Source organism: Hyla sarda, unplaced genomic scaffold, assembly GCF_029499605.1.
Source record: "Hyla sarda isolate aHylSar1 unplaced genomic scaffold, aHylSar1.hap1 scaffold_775, whole genome shotgun sequence".
In the NCBI taxonomy this organism is placed as follows: Eukaryota; Metazoa; Chordata; class Amphibia; order Anura; family Hylidae; genus Hyla; species Hyla sarda.
Genome location: NW_026610798.1, coordinates 39,196 through 56,939, shown reverse-complemented (window position 1 = coordinate 56,939; position 17,744 = coordinate 39,196). Strand labels below are relative to the sequence as shown.

Sequence of the window (17,744 nt, the reverse complement as noted above, 5' to 3'; positions counted from 1 at the left end):
CACATCAGGGAACTAATCACATATGACCCGTGATCGCTGCTCTGCTTCTCTCCTCCCCCCTTCCCCACATCGGGTAACTAATCATATATGACCCGTGAGTGCTGCTCTGCTTCTCTCCTCTCCCCCCCCCCCACCACATCGGGGAACTAATCATATATGACCCGTGATCGCTGCTCTGCTTCTCTCCTCCCCCCCCCCCACATCTGGGAACTAATCATATATGACCCGTGAGCGCTGCTCCGCTTCTCTCTTCCCCCCCCCCACATCAGGTAACTAATCATTTGTTTCTTGCAGGCGCTGCTCTGCTTCTCTCCTCCCCCCCCCACATCGGGGAACTAATCATATGTTAGCCGCAGGCGCTGCTCTGCTTCTCTCCTCCCCCCACATCGGGGAACTAATCATATGTTACCCGTGAGCGCTGCTCTGCTTCTCTCCTCCCCCCCACCCACATCGAGGAACTAATCATATATGACCCGTGAGCGCTGCTCTGCTTCTCTCCTCCCCCCCACACACACATCGGGTAACTAATCATATATGAACCGTGATCGCTGCTCTGCTTCTCTCCTCCCCCCCCACATCAGGTAACTAATCATATATGACCCGTGAGCGCTGCTCTGCTTCTCTCCTCCCCCCTCCCCACATCAGGGAACTAATCATATATGACCAGTGAGCACTGCTCTGCTTCTCTCCTCCCCCCCCCCCACATCGGGTAACTAATCATATATGAACCGTGATCGCTGCTCTGCTTCTCTCCTCCCCCCCCCACATCAGGTAACTAATCATATATGACCCGTGAGCGCTGCTCTGCTTCTCTCCTCCCCCCCCCACATCAGGTAACTAATCATATATGACCCGTGATCGCTGCTCTGCTTCTCTCCTCCCCCCCCCCCCACATCGGGTAACTAATCATATATGACCCGTGAGCGCTGCTCTGCTTCTCTCCTCCCCCCCCCCCCCACATCAGGGAACTAATCATATATGACCTGTGAGTGCTGCTCTGCTTCGACCCCCCCCCCCCCACATCAGGGAACTAATCATATATGACCTGTGAGTGCTGCTCTGCTTCGACCCCCCCCCCCACATCGGGGAACTAATCATATATGAACCGTGATCGCTGCTCTGCTTCTCTCCTCCCCCCAAACATCAGGTAACTAATCATATATGAACCGTGATCGCTGCTCTGCTTCTCTCCCCCCCCTCCCCCCCCACATCAGGTAACTAATCATATATGACCCGTGAGTGCTGCTCCGTTTCTCTAACCCCCCCCCCCACACATCAGGTAACTAATCATATGTTTCCCGCAGGCGCTGCTCTGCTTCTCTCCTCCCCCCCCCCACATCGGGTAACTAATCATATATGACCCGTGAGTGCTGCTCTGCTTCTCTCCTCCCCCCCCCCACCACATCGAGGAACTAATCATATATGACCCGTGAGTGCTGCTCTGCTTCTTTCCCCCCCCCCCCCCCCCCATCGGGGAACTAATCATATGTTACCCGCAAGCGCTGCTCTGCTTCTCTCCTCCCCCCCCCCCCCACATCGGGGAACTAATCATATGTTACCCACAGGCGCTGCTCTGCTTCTCTTCCCCCCCCCCCATCGGGGAACTAATTATATGTTACCCACAGGCGCTGCTCTGCTTCTCTCCTCCCCCCCCCCCCCCCCCCCATCTGGGAACTAATCATATGTTACCCGCAGGCGCTGCTCTGCTTCTCTCCCCCCCCCCCCCCCCATCTAGGAACTAATTATATGTTACCCGCAGGTAGTGCTGGGCGGTATGACCAAAATTGTATATCACGGTACTTAATGGTATTTTTTTTGTTCACTCATTCTAACCCCCCCACCACATCGGTGTAGTAATCATATGTTACCCGCAGGCGCTGCTCTGCATCTCCCCCCCCCCCCCCCCACATCGGGGAACTAATCATATGTTACCCGCAGGCACTGCTCTGCTTCTCTCCTACTCCCCCCCCCCCCCCCACATCGGTGTATTAATCATATGTTACCCGCAGGCGCTGCTCTGCTTCTCTCCTACTCCCCCCCCCCACATCGGTGTATTAATCATATGTTACCCGCAGGCGCTGCTCTGCTTCTCTCCTACTCCCCCCCCCCCACATCGGTGTATTAATCATATGTTACCCGCAGGCGCTGCTCTGCTTCTCTCCTACTCCCCCCCCCACCCCACATAGGTGTATTAATAATATGTTACCCGCAGGCGCTGCTCTGCTTCTCTCCCCCCCCCCCCCCCCACATCGGGGAACTAATCATATATGACCCATGAGTGCTGCTCTGCTTCTCTCCTCCCCCCCACATCGGTGTACTAATCATATGTTACCTGCAGGCACTGCTCTCTTCTCTCCCCCCCCCCCCCCTTACATCGGTGTACTAATCATATGTTACCTGCAGGCGCTTCTCTGCTTCTCTCCTACTCCCCCCCACATCGGTGTACTAATCATATGTTACCCACAGGCGCTGCTCTGCTTCCCAGACCCCCTCCCCACATCGGTGTACTAATCATATGTTACCCGCAGGCCCTGCTCTGCACCCCCCCCCCCACATCGGTGTACTAATCATATATTTGGTATGAGCCGCGACCGTCCCTGCCATGACACAATATGGTGACCCTATGGGCCTGTGCACACTCACCAGCCACGACTGTCCCTGCCATCACACAACACGGTGACCCTATGGGCCTGTGCACACTCGCCAGCCGCGACAGTCCCTGCCATGACACAATATGGTGACACTATGGGCCTGTGCATGCTCACCAGCCGCGCTCGCTCCTCCTCGGCCATTTTCTTCTGTGTTATCAGCTGTTGTTGCAGTTTTTCAATCTATAGGTGAAGAAAGGTAGATGGTTATGGCGGTCGTGAAGACCAATACATGGTTATGGCGGTCTTGAAGACAGGTAGATGGTTATGGTGGTCGTGAAGACAGGTAGATGGTTATGGCGGTCGTGAAGACAGGTAGATGGTTATGGCGGTTGTGAAGACCAATACATGGTTATGGCGGTCATGAAGACAGGTACATGGTTATGGCGGTCATGAAGACAGGTAGATGGTTATGGCGGTCGTGAAGACCAATACATGGTTATGGCGGTCTTGAAGAAAGGTAGATGGTTTTGGCGGTTGTGAAGACCAATTCATGGTTATGGCGGTCATGAAGACAGGTACATGGTTATGGCGGTCATGAAGACAGGTAGATGGTTATGGCGGTTGTGAAGACAGGTAGATGGTTATGGCGGTTGTGAAGACAGGTAGATGGTTATGGCGGTTGTGAAGACAGGTAGATGGTTATGGCGGTCATGAAGACAGGTACATGGTTATGGTGGTCATGAAGACAGGTAGATGGTTATGGCGGTTGTGAAGACCAATACATGGTTATGGCGGTCATGAAGACAGGTAGATGGTTATGGCGGTCGTGAAGACCAATACATGGTTATAGCGGTCATGAAGACCAATACATGGTTATGGCGGTCGTGAAGACCAATGCATGGTTATGGCGGTAGTGAAGACAGGTAGATGGTTATGTCAAGTTGATTAAAAAGATTCTGACTGCCGATCAATATATATATATTAATACTTATATATTTATATGCCATTTCTAATGCTGAAAAAATATATTTGTTACCTACTCTTAAACTATACACCATGTTCCTGATCTTGCCATCAGCTCTTGACTAAGATTGAAACCTTGGAAGATGAGACGTTAGAAGGCAAAATATTTGAGGAAGATACGGATCCGGGTTTTTCAGTCTCAGAGTGAAAAGAGCCGCATGAGTGAACTTTGGCCGAGAGAGAATGCATATGCAGCAGCGGTCACTCATATTTTAATGCCTCACCTTAGGCCATCCCTGACAATTATGGCGATCGTGAAAACAGGTAGATGGTTATGGCAGTCGTGAAGACAGGTACATGGTTATGGCGGTCGTGAAGGCAGGTAGATGGTTATGGCGGTCATGAAGACAGGTAGATGGTTATGGAGGTCGTGAAGACAGATGGTTATGGCAGTCGTGAAGACAGGTACATGGTTATGGCGGTCATGAAGGCAGGTAGATGGTTATGGCGGTCATGAAGACAGGTAGATGGTTATGGCAGTCGTGAAGACAGGTACATGGTTATGGCGGTCAGGAAGGCAGGTAGATGGTTATGGAGGTCATGAAGACAGATGGTTATGGCGGTCGTGAAGACAGATAGATGGTTATGGCGGTCGTGAAGACAGGTACATGCTTATGGAGGTCGTGAAGACAGGTACATGGTTATGGAGGTCGTGAAGACAGGTACATGGTTATGGAGGTCGTGAAGACAGGTACATGGTTATGGAGGTCGTTAAGACCAATACATGTTTATGGAGGTCGTGAAGACCAGTACATGGTTATGGCGGTCGTGAAGACAGGTAGATGGGTATGGCTGTCGTGAAGACTGGTACATGGTTATGGCGGTCGAGAAGACAGGTACATGGTTATGGAGGTCGTGAAGATAGGTACATGGTTATGGAGGTCGTGAAGATAGGTACATGGTTATGGAGGCCGTGAAGACAGGTACATGGTTATGGAGGCCGTGAAGACCAATACATGGTTATGGAGGTCGTGAAGACCAATACATGTTTATGGAGGTCGTGAAGACCAGTACATGGTTATGGCGGTCGTGAAGACAGGTAGATGGTTATCGCTGTCGTGAAGACCGGCACATGGTTATGGCGGTCGTGAAGACAGGTAGATGGTTATGGTGGTCATGGTCTCCTGGACAACAACGACCTCTAAGGCCACACGATCTGCCCAGGAAATACAAGACACAAAAACCACGTGGAGCAGTGTAGGTTCTCTCAGCCTGGGAAAACTGGATCCTTGATGCGGAGTCAGATCTCGGGCATTATTCTTCCTGATCACTAAACCCATTACACAGGGTGAAGCGTATATCGTGTATTAGCCAGAACCGCCGTCCGCAGATACACGCTGCTTTAGCCCCAATTGCTAATATGTTCATTTACCACCTTTGCACAATAGAGGAGGGAGGGCGATTTTAGCTTATGTGCCGCTGCCCTTTCTGCTTACAATATTCCCGCCCACCTCATAAATATTCATAGTCTTCACCCATATAGGCAGTCATATGGGAGCAGAGAGATTCGCGGCACAAAAGCCCTCCATTGCTCCCTCCTCCTGGAGCTAATACAGCGCGTATCTGCGGACGGCGGCTCCGGATAACACATCGTATTCCACTCACCCTGTGTACTGGGTTTTAGTGTGGGTGAAGCGACTGTCAGATTCCCTTTAAGAGCAGAGTTCTTGGTGGGGTCCCAGTATAATGCCTACTAAAATCCATATATAACAATAAAATAAAATAAATTACTAAAAATATCCTCAATAATTCTCAGCACATTCGCAATACATAAAATACCTTAAATGGACGCTGTCCGAATGATTTCTATAATAATTATATTTTTACTAACATAAAAAAGACTACTAGGGGTCCCCATAGAGGAAGGGGTTACAGAGCAGTCTTCAGTGATTGGATGAGGAGACCAGAGAGGAAGGGGTTACAGAGCAGCCTGCAGTGGTTGGATGAGGAGACCAGAGAGGAAGGGGTTACAGAGCAGCCTGCAGTGATTGGATGAAGAGACCAGAGAGGAAGGGGTTACAGAGCAGTCTGCAGTGATTGGATGAAGAGACCAGAGAGGAAGGGGTTACAGAGCAGCCTGCAGTGGTTGGATGAGGAGACCAGAGAGGAAGGGGTTACAGAGCAGCCTGCGGTGATTGGATGAGGAGAGGAAGGGGTTACAGAGCAGCCTGCAGTGATTGGATGAAGAGAGGAAGAGGTTACAGAGCAGCCTGCAGTGATTGGATAAAGAGACCAGAGAGGAAAGGGTTACAGAGCAGCCTGCAGTGATTGAATAAAGAGACCAGAGAGGAAGGGGTTACAGAGCAGCCTGCAGTGATTGGATAAAGAGACCAGAGAGGAAGGGGTTACAGAGCAGCCTGCAGTGGTTGGATGAGGAGACCAGAGAGGAAGGGGTTACAGAGCAGCCTGCAGTGATTACATAGTAACATAGTTCATAAGGTTGAAAAAAGATCAGAGTCCATCACGTTTAACCTATAACCCTAATGAGTCCCTACTGATCCAGAGGAGGCAAAAATCCCTCATACTAGAAGTAAAAATTCCTTTGTCATCAGAATAAATCCCTGGATCAGCGTTCTGTCCCTAAAGATCTAGTATCCATAACCAGCAATGTTATTATTCTCCAAAAATACATCCAGACCCTTTAACAGTGTTCACCATGACCACCGCCTCCGGGAGAGAATTCCACAGTCTCACTGCTCTTACAGTAAAGAACCCCCGTCTGTGCTGGTGTAGAAACCTTCTTTCTTCTAGATGTAGAGGATGTCCCCTTGTTATATATACAGTCCTGGGTATAAATAGATCATGGAGAGATCTCTGTACTGTCCTGATATATTATGTATATTATTAGGTCCCCTCCTTGTTATATATACAGCCCTGGGTATAAATAGATCATGGAGAGATCTCTGTACTGTCCTGATATATTATATATATTATTAGGTCACCTCCTTGTTATATATACAGTCCTGGGTATAAATAGATCATGGAGAGATCTCTGTACTGTCCTGATATATTATATATATATTATTAGGTCACCTCCTTGTTATATATACAGTCCTGGGTATAAATAGATCATGGAGAGATCTCTGTACTGTCCTGATATATTATATATATTATTAGGTCACCTCCTTGTTATATATACAGTCCTGGGTATAAATAGATCATGGAGAGATCTCTGTACTGTCCTGATATATATATTATTAGGTCACCCCCTTGTTATATATACAGTCCTGGGTATAAATAGATCATGGAGAGATCTCTGTACTGTCCTGATATATTATATATATTATTAGGTCACCTCCTTGTTATATATACAGTCCTGGGTATAAATAGATCATGGAGAGATCTCTGTACTGTCCTGATATATTATACATATATATATATTATTAGGTCACCTCCTTGTTATATATACAGCCCTGGGTATAAATAGATCATGGGAGAGATCTCTGTACTGTCCTGATATATATATTATTAGGTCACCTCCTTGTTATATATACAGTCCTGGGTATAAATAGATCATGGAGAGATCTCTGTACTGTCCTGATATATATATTATTAGATCACCCCCTTGTTATATATATAGTCCTGGGTATAAATAGATCATGGAGAGATCTCTGTACTGTCCTGATATATTATATATATATTATTAGCTCACCCCCTTGTTATATATACAGTCCTGGGTATAAATAGATCATGGAGAGATCTCTGTACGGTCCTTATATATTATATATATATATATATATATATTATTAGATCACCCCCTTGTTATATATACAGTCCTGGGTATAAATAGATCATGGAGAGATCTCTGTACTGTCCTGATATATTATATATATATATATATATATATATATATTATTAGATCACCCCCTTGTTATATATACAGTCCTGGGTATAAATAGATCATGGAGAGATCTCTGTACTGTCCTGATATATTATATATATTATTAGGTCACCTCCTTGTTATATATACAGTCCTGGGTATAAATAGATCATGGAGAGATCTCTGTACTGTCCTGATATATTATATGTATATATATATATATATATATATATATATATATATATATATATATATATATATATATTTAGGTCACCTCCTTGTTATATATACAGTCCTGATTTATTATATATATATATATATATATATATATACATATATATATATTATTAGGTCACCTCCTTGTTATATATACAGTCCTGGGTATAAATAGATCATGGGAGAGCTCTCTGTACTGTCCTGATATTATATTTATATATATTATTAGGTCACCTCCTTGTTATATATACAGTCCTGGGTATAAATAGATCATGGAGAGATCTCTGTATTGTCCTAATATATTATATATATTATTAGGTCACCTCATTGTTATATATACAGACCTGGGTATAAATATATCATGGAGAGATCTCTGTACTGTCCTGATATATTATATATATTATTAGGTCACCTCCTTGTTATATATACAGTCCTGGGTATAAATAGACCATGGAGAGATCTCTGTACTGTCCTGATATATTATATATATTATTAGGTCACCTCCTTGTTATATATACAGTCCTGGGTATAAATAGATCATGGAGAGATCTCTGTACTGTCCTAATATATTATATATATTATTAGGTCACCTCATTGTTATATATACAGACCTGGGTATAAATATATCATGGAGAGATCTCTGTACTGTCCTGATATATTATATATATTATTAGGTCACCTCCTTGTTATATATACAGTCCTGGGTATAAATAGACCATGGAGAGATCTCTGTACTGTCCTGATATATTATATATATTATTAGGTCACCTCCTTGTTATATATACAGTCCTGGGTATAAATAGATCATGGAGAGATCTCTGTACTGTCCAGAAATATTATATATATTATTAGGTCACCTCCTTGTTATATATACAGTCCTGGGTATAAATAGATCATGGAGAGATCTCTGTACTGTCCAGATATATTATATGTATTATTAGGTCACCTCCTTGTTATATATACAGTCCTGGGTATAAATAGATCATGGAGAGATCTCTGTACTGTCTTGATATATTATATATATTATTAGGTCACCTCCTTGTTATATATACAGTCCTGGGTATAAATAGATCATGGAGAGATCTCTGTACTGTCCTGATATATTATATATATTATTAGGTCACCTCCTTGTTATATATACAGTCCTGGGTATAAATAGACCATGGAGAGATCTCTGTACTGTCCTGATATATTATATATATTATTAGGTCACCTCCTTGTTATATATACAGTCCTGGGTATAAATAGATCATGGAGAGATCTCTGTACTGTCCTGATATATTATATATATTATTAGGTCACCTCATTGTTATATATACAGACCTGGGTATAAATATATCATGGAGAGATCTCTGTACTGTCCTGATATATTATATATATTATTAGGTCACCTCCTTGTTATATATACAGTCCTGGGTATAAATAGATCATGGAGAGATCTCTGTACTGTCCTGATATATTATATATATTATTAGGTCACCTCCTTGTTATATATACAGTCCTGGGTATAAATAGATCATGGAGAGATCTCTGTACTGTCCTGATATATTATATATATTATTAGGTCACCTCCTTGTTATATATACAGTCCTGGGTATAAATAGATCATGGAGAGATCTCTGTACTGTCCTGATATATTATATATATTATTAGGTCACCTCCTTGTTATATATACAGTCCTGGGTATAAATAGATCATGGAGAGATCTCTGTACAGTCCTGATAAATTATATATATATTATTAGGTCACCTCCTTGTTATATATACAGTCCTGGGTATAAATAGATCATGGAGAGATCTCTGTACTGTCCAGATATATTATATATATTATTAGGTCTCCTCCTTGTTATATATACAGTCCTGGGTATAAATAGATCATGGAGAGATCTCTGTACTGTCCAGAAATATTATATATATTATTAGGTCACCTCCTTGTTATATATACAGTCCTGGGTATAAATAGATCATGGAGAGATCTCTGTACTGTCCAGATATATTATATGTATTATTAGGTCACCTCCTTGTTATATATACAGTCCTGGGTATAAATAGATCATGGAGAGATCTCTGTACTGTCTTGATATATTATATATATTATTAGGTCACCTCCTTGTTATATATACAGTCCTGGGTATAAATAGATCATGGAGAGATCTCTGTACAGTCCTGATAAATTATATATATATTATTAGGTCACCTCCTTGTTATATATACAGTCCTGGGTATAAATAGATCATGGAGAGATCTCTGTACTGTCCTGATATATTATATATATATTATTAGGTCACCTCCTTGTTATATATACAGTCCTAGGTATAAATAGATCATGGAGAGATCTCTGTACTATCCTGATATATTATATATATATTATTAGATCACCTCCTTGTTATATATACAGTCCTGGGTATAAATAGATCATGGAGAGATCTCTGTACTCTCCTGATATATATATTATTAGGTCACCTCCTTGTTATATATACAGTCCTGGGTATAAATAGATCATGGAGAGATCACTGTACTGTCCTGATATATTATATATATTATTAGGTCTCCTCCTTGTTATATATACAGTCCTGGGTATAAATAGATCATGGAGAGATCTCTGTACTGTCCTGATATATATATTATTAGGTCACCTCCTTGTTATATATACAGTCCTGGGTATAAATAGATCATGGAGAGATCTCTGTACTGTCCTGATATATTATATATATTATTAGGTCACCCCCTTGCTATATATACAGTCCTGGGTATAAATAGATCATGGGAGAGATCTCTGTACTGTCCTGATATATTATATATATATTATTAGGTCTCCTCCTCGCTATATATACAGTCCTGAGTATAAATAGATCATGGAGAGATCTCTGTACTGTCCTGATATATATATTATTAGGTCTCCTCCTCGCTATACATACAGTCCTGAGTATAAATAGATCATGGAGAGATCTCTGTACTGTCCTGATATATTATATATATTATTAGGTCACCTCCTTGTTATATATACAGTCCTGGGTATAAATAGATCATGGAGAGATCTCTGTACTGTCCTGATATATTATATATATTATTAGGTCACCTCCTTGTTATATATACAGTCCTGGGTATAAATAGATCATGGAGAGATCTCTGTACTGTCCTGATATATTATATATATTATTAGGTCACCCCATTGTTATATATACAGTCCTGGGTATAAATAGATCATGGAGAGATCTCTGAACTGTCCTGATATATTATATATTATTAGGTCCCCACCTTGTTATATATATAGTCCTGGGTAAAAATAGATCATGGCGAGATCTCTGTACTGTGCTGATATATATTATTACGTCACCTCCTTGTTATATATACAGTCCTGGGTATAAATAGATCATGGAGAGATCTCTGTACTGTCCTGATATATTATATATATTATTAGATCACCTCCTTGTTATATATACAGTCCTGGGTATAAATAGATCATGGAGAGATCTCTGTACTGTCCTGATATATTATATATATTATTACGTCACCTCCTTGTTATATATACAGTCCTGGGTATAAATAGATCATGGAGATATCTCTGTACTGTCCTGATATATTATATATATATTTTTAGGTCACCCCCTTGTTATATATACAGCCCTGGGTATAAATAGATCATGGCGAGATCTCTGTACTGTCCTGACATATTATATATATATTATTAGGTCACCTCCTTGTTATATATACAGTCCTGGGTATAAATAGATCATGGAGAGATCTCTGTACTGTCCTGATTTATTATATATATATTATTAGGTCACCTCCTTGTTATATATACAGTCCTGGGTATAAATAGATCATGGAGAGATCTCTGTACTGTCCTGATATATTATATATATTATTAGGTCACCTCCTTGTTATATATACAGTCCTGGGTATAAATAGATCATGGAGAGATCTCTGTACTGTCCTGATATATTATATATATTATTAGGTCACCTCCTTGTTATATATACAGCCCTGGGTATAAATAGATCATGGAGAGATCTCTGTACTGTCCTGATATATATATTATTAGGTCACCTCCTTGTTATATATACAGCCCTGGGTATAAATAGATAATGGAGAGATCTCTGTACTGTCCTGATATATTATATATATTATTAGGTCACCTCCTTGTTATATATACAGACCTGGGTATAAATAGATCATGGAGAGATCTCTGTACTGTCCTGATATATATATTATTAGGTCACCTCCTTGTTATATATACAGTCCTGGGTATAAATAGGTCATGGAGAGATCTCTGTACTGTTCTGATATATTATATATATTATTAGGTCACCTCCTTGTTATATATACAGTCCTGGGTATAAATAGATCATGGAGACATCTCTGTGCTGTCCTGATATATTATATATGTATATATTAGGTGACCAGTACTGTACACAGCATTCCATGTGTGGTCTGACCAATACTGTACACAGCATTTCATGTGTGGTCTGACCAGTACTGTACACAGTATTCCATGTGTGGTCTGACCAGTACTGTACACAGTATTCCATGTGTGGTCTGACCAGTACTGTACACAGTATTCTATGTGTGGTCTGACTAGTGATTTGTACAGCGGTAGAATTATTTCCTTGTCGTGGGCATCTATGCCCCTATTGATGCATCCCATGATTTTATTTGCTTTGGTAGCAGCTGCCCGACACTGGTCACTACAGCTAAATTTACTGTTAACTAAGACTCCTAAGTCCTTTTCCATGTCAGTCCTCCCAAGTGTTCTTCCATTTAATACATAATCCCAGCCAGGATTATTCCTCCCCATGTGAATTACCTTACATTTATCAGTGTTGAACTTCATCTGCCACTTCCCAGCCCAAACCCCCAACCTATCCAGATCCATTTGTAACAGTGCACTGTCCTCTATAGTGTTATCTACTATACACAGTGCACTATCCTCTATTGTGTTTACCGCTTTACAGAGTTTAGTGTCATCTGTAAAGATTGCTACTTTACTATTCAACCCCTCTGCAAGGTCATTAATGAATATATTAAATAAAACAGGACCCAAGACGGACTCCTGTGGTACCCCACTAGTAACAGTCACCCAATCAGAATATGTACCCTTAATAACCACCCTCTGTTTCCCATCACTGAGCCAGTTACTTACCAACTTGCACACATTTTCCCCCAGCCCAAACCTTCTCATTTTATGCACCAACCTTTTATGTGGCACCGTATAAAATGTTTTGGAAAAATCCACATATACGACATCCAGCGATTGCCCCTGGTCCAGTCTGGAGCTCACCTCCTCATAAAAGCTGATCAGGTGACAGGACCGATCCCTCATAAAGCCATGCTGATACGGGGTCATACATTAATTTTTATCGAGATATTCCAAAATAGCATCTCTTAGGAAACCCTCAAACAATTTACATTCAACCGAGGGGGTGAATGATATCTGGACCTGGTGATTTGTCTATTTAGATTTTTTGTAGGTGACCTGTACTTCTTCCTGGGTTAGACAGGTGACCTGTACTTCTTCCTGGGTTAGACAGGTGACCTGTACTGGGGAGTTTACCTTATCTCGCTGTATTTCACCTGGCATTTCATTTTCCTCGGTGAACACAGTGGAGAAGAATTTGTTTAATATATTTGCTTTTTCCTGATCCCCGTTTATAATTTCTTCCTCATCATTTTTTAAAGGGTCAACACTTTCATTGTTAACCTTTTTGCTATTTATATAGTTAAAGAACATTTTGGGGTTAGTTGTACTCTCTTTGGTAATGAGTCTTTCTGTCTCTATTTTTGCGGCTTTTATCTGTATATTACATATTTTACATTTTTCTCTATAGCTTTTTAATGCTTCTTCACTGCTGTCCTATTTTAGTAGTTTAAATGCTTTATTTTTATCATTTATTGCCCCCTTAACATTTTTATGATTGGATGAGGAGACCAGAGAGGAAGGGGTTACAGAGCAGCCTGCAGCGATTGGATTAGGAGACCAGAGAGGAAAGAATTACAGAGCAGCCTGCAGTGATTGGATGAGGAGACCAGAGAAGAAAGAGTTACAGAACAGCCTGCAGTGATTGGATGAGGAGACCAGAAAGGAAAGAGTTACAGAGTAGCCTGCAGTGATTGGATGAGGAGACCCAGAGAGGAAGGGGTTACAGAGTAGCCTGCAGTGATTGGATGAGGAGACCCAGAGAGGAAGGTTACAGAGCAGCCTGCAGTGATTGGATGAAGAGACCCAGAGAGGAAGGGGTTACAGAGCAGCCTGCAGTGATTGGATGAGGAGACCCAGAGAGGAAGGGGTTACAGAGCAGCCTGCAGTGATTGGATGAGGAGACCCAGAGAGGAAGGGGTTACAGAGCAGCCTGCAGTGATTGCATGATATATGTGTATATGTTGTATATGTAGGGTGTACAGGGGGCGGTGTATTATTGGTCACCATGTTGTATATGTAGGGTGTACAGGGGGCGGTGTATTATCATTCACCATGTTGTATATGTAGGATGTACAGGGGGCGGTGTATTATTGGTCACCATGATGTATATGTAGGGTGTACAGGGGGCGGTGTATTATTGGTCACCATGATGTATATGTAGGGTGTACAGGGGGCGGTGTATTATCATTCACCATGTTGTATATGTAGGGTGTACAGGGGGCGGTGTATTATTGGTCACCATGATGTATATGTAGGGTGTACAGGGGGCGGTGTATTATCATTCACCATGTTGTATATGTAGGATGTACAGGGGGCGGTGTATTATTGGTCACCATGTTGTATATGTAGGGTGTACAGGGGGCGGTGTATTATTGGTCACCATGTTGTATATGTAGGGTGTACAGGGGGCGGTGTATTATCATTCACCATGTTGTATATGTAGGGTGTACAGGGGGCGGTGTATTATTGGTCACCATGATGTATATGTAGGGTGTACAGGGGGCGGTGTATTATCATTCACCATGTTGTATATGTAGGGTGTACAGGGGGCGGTGTATTATTGGTCACCATGATGTATATGTAGGGTGTACAGGGGGCGGTGTATTATTGGTCACCATGATGTATATGTAGGGTGTACAGGGGGCGGTGTATTATTGGTCACCATGATGTATATGTAGGGTGTACAGGGGGCGGTGTATTATCATTCACCATGTTGTATATGTAGGATGTACAGGGGGCGGTGTATTATTGGTCACCATGTTGTATATGTAGGGTGTACAGGGGGCGGTGTATTATTGGTCACCATGATGTATATGTAGGATGTACAGGGGGCGGTGTATTATTGGTCACCATGTTGTATATGTAGGGTGTACAGGGGGCGGTGTATCATTGGTCACCATGTTGTATATGTAGGGTGTACAGGGGGCGGTGTATTATTGGTCACCATGTTGTATATGTAGGGTGTACAGGGGGCGGTGTATTATCATTCACCATGTTGTATATGTAGGATGTACAGGGGGCGGTGTATTATCATTCACCATGTTGTATATGTAGGATGTACAGGGGGCGGTGTATTATCATTCACCATGTTGTATATGTAGGGTGTACAGGGGGCAGTGTATTATCATTCACCATGTTGTATATGTAGGGTGTACAGGGGGCGGTGTATTATCATTCACCATGTTGTATATGTAGGATGTACAGGGGGCGGTGTATTATTGGTCACCATGTTGTATATGTAGGATGTACAGGGGGCGGTGTATTATTGGTCACCATGTTGTATATGTAGGATGTACAGGGGGCGGTGTATTATCATTCACCATGATGTATATGTAGGGTGTACAGGGGGCGGTGTATTATCATTCACCATGATGTATATGTAGGGTGAACAGGGGGCGGTGTATTATCATTCACCATGTTGTATATGTAGGATGTACAGGGGGCGGTGTATTATTGGTCACCATGTTGTATATGTAGGATGTACAGGGGGCGGTGTATTATCATTCACCATGTTGTATATGTAGGATGTACAGGGGGCGGTGTATTATCATTCACCATGTTGTATATGTAGGATGTACAGGGGGCGGTGTATTATTGGTCACCATGTTGTATATGTAGGGTGAACAGGGGGCGGTGTATTATTGGTCACCATGTTGTATATGTAGGGTGAACAGGGGGCGGTGTATTATCATTCACCATGTTGTATATGTAGGGTGTACAGGGGGCGGTGTATTATCATTCACCATGTTGTATATGTAGGATGTACAGGGGGCGGTGTATTATTGGTCACCATGTTGTATATGTAGGATGTACAGGGGGCGGTGTATTATTGGTCACCATGATGTAAATGTAGGATGTACAGGGGGCGGTGTATTATTGGTCACCATGTTGTATATGTAGGGTGTACAGGGGGCGGTGTATTATCATTCACCATGTTGTATATGTAGGGTGTACAGGGGCCGGTGTATTATCATTCACTATGTTGTATATGTAGGGTGTACAGGGGGCGGTGTATTATTGGTCACCATGTTGTATATGTAGGGTGTACAGGGGGCGGTGTATCATCATTCACCATATTGTATATGTAGGGTGTACAGGGGGCGGTGTATTATTGGTCACCATGTTGTATATGTAGGGTGTACAGGGGGCGGTGTATTATCATTCACCATGTTGTATATGTAGGGTGTACAGGGGGCGGTGTATTATTGGTCACCATGTTGTATATGTAGGATGTACAGGGGGCGGTGTATTATCATTCACCATGTTGTATATGTAGGATGTACATGGGGCGGTGTATTATCATTCACCATGATGTATATGTAGGGTGTACAGGGGGCGGTGTATTATTGGTCACCATGATGTATATGTAGGGTGTACAGGGGGCGGTGTATTATTGGTCACCATGATGTATATGTAGGGTGTACAGGGGGCGGTGTATTATTGGTCACCATGATGTATATGTAGGGTGTACAGGGGGCGGTGTATTATCATTCACCATGTTGTATATGTAGGGTGTACAGGGGGCGGTGTATTATTGGTCACCATGATGTATATGTAGGGTGTACAGGGGGCGGTGTATTATCATTCACCATGTTGTATATGTAGGATGTACAGGGGGCGGTGTATTATTGGTCACCATGTTGTATATGTAGGGTGTACAGGGGGCGGTGTATTATTGGTCACCATGTTGTATATGTAGGGTGTACAGGGGGCGGTGTATTATCATTCACCATGTTGTATATGTAGGGTGTACAGGGGGCGGTGTATTATTGGTCACCATGATGTATATGTAGGGTGTACAGGGGGCGGTGTATTATCATTCACCATGTTGTATATGTAGGGTGTACAGGGGGCGGTGTATTATTGGTCACCATGATGTATATGTAGGGTGTACAGGGGGCGGTGTATTATTGGTCACCATGATGTATATGTAGGGTGTACAGGGGGCGGTGTATTATTGGTCACCATGATGTATATGTAGGGTGTACAGGGGGCGGTGTATTATCATTCACCATGTTGTATATGTAGGATGTACAGGGGGCGGTGTATTATTGGTCACCATGTTGTATATGTAGGGTGTACAGGGGGCGGTGTATTATTGGTCACCATGATGTATATGTAGGATGTACAGGGGGCGGTGTATTATTGGTCACCATGTTGTATATGTAGGGTGTACAGGGGGCGGTGTATCATTGGTCACCATGTTGTATATGTAGGGTGTACAGGGGGCGGTGTATTATTGGTCACCATGTTGTATATGTAGGGTGTACAGGGGGCGGTGTATTATCATTCACCATGTTGTATATGTAGGATGTACAGGGGGCGGTGTATTATCATTCACCATGTTGTATATGTAGGATGTACAGGGGGCGGTGTATTATCATTCACCATGTTGTATATGTAGGGTGTACAGGGGGCAGTGTATTATCATTCACCATGTTGTATATGTAGGGTGTACAGGGGGCGGTGTATTATCATTCACCATGTTGTATATGTAGGATGTACAGGGGGCGGTGTATTATTGGTCACCATGTTGTATATGTAGGATGTACAGGGGGCGGTGTATTATTGGTCACCATGTTGTATATGTAGGATGTACAGGGGGCGGTGTATTATCATTCACCATGATGTATATGTAGGGTGTACAGGGGGCGGTGTATTATCATTCACCATGA

At 42.7% G+C, this 17,744-nt stretch overlaps 1 protein-coding gene across 1 annotated transcript in view; it reads right to left on the bottom strand.

The window, feature by feature from the left end:
• The window catches only part of BBOF1 (basal body orientation factor 1), an 89,681-nt gene that overhangs the window by 64,292 nt on the left and 7,645 nt on the right, over positions 1–17,744 (bottom strand). Inside the window, exon 3 of the mRNA XM_056554517.1 lies at positions 2,766–2,831. Coding sequence (XP_056410492.1) covers positions 2,766–2,831 — 66 coding nt within the window. The remainder of the gene's footprint in view (positions 1–2,765; positions 2,832–17,744) is intronic.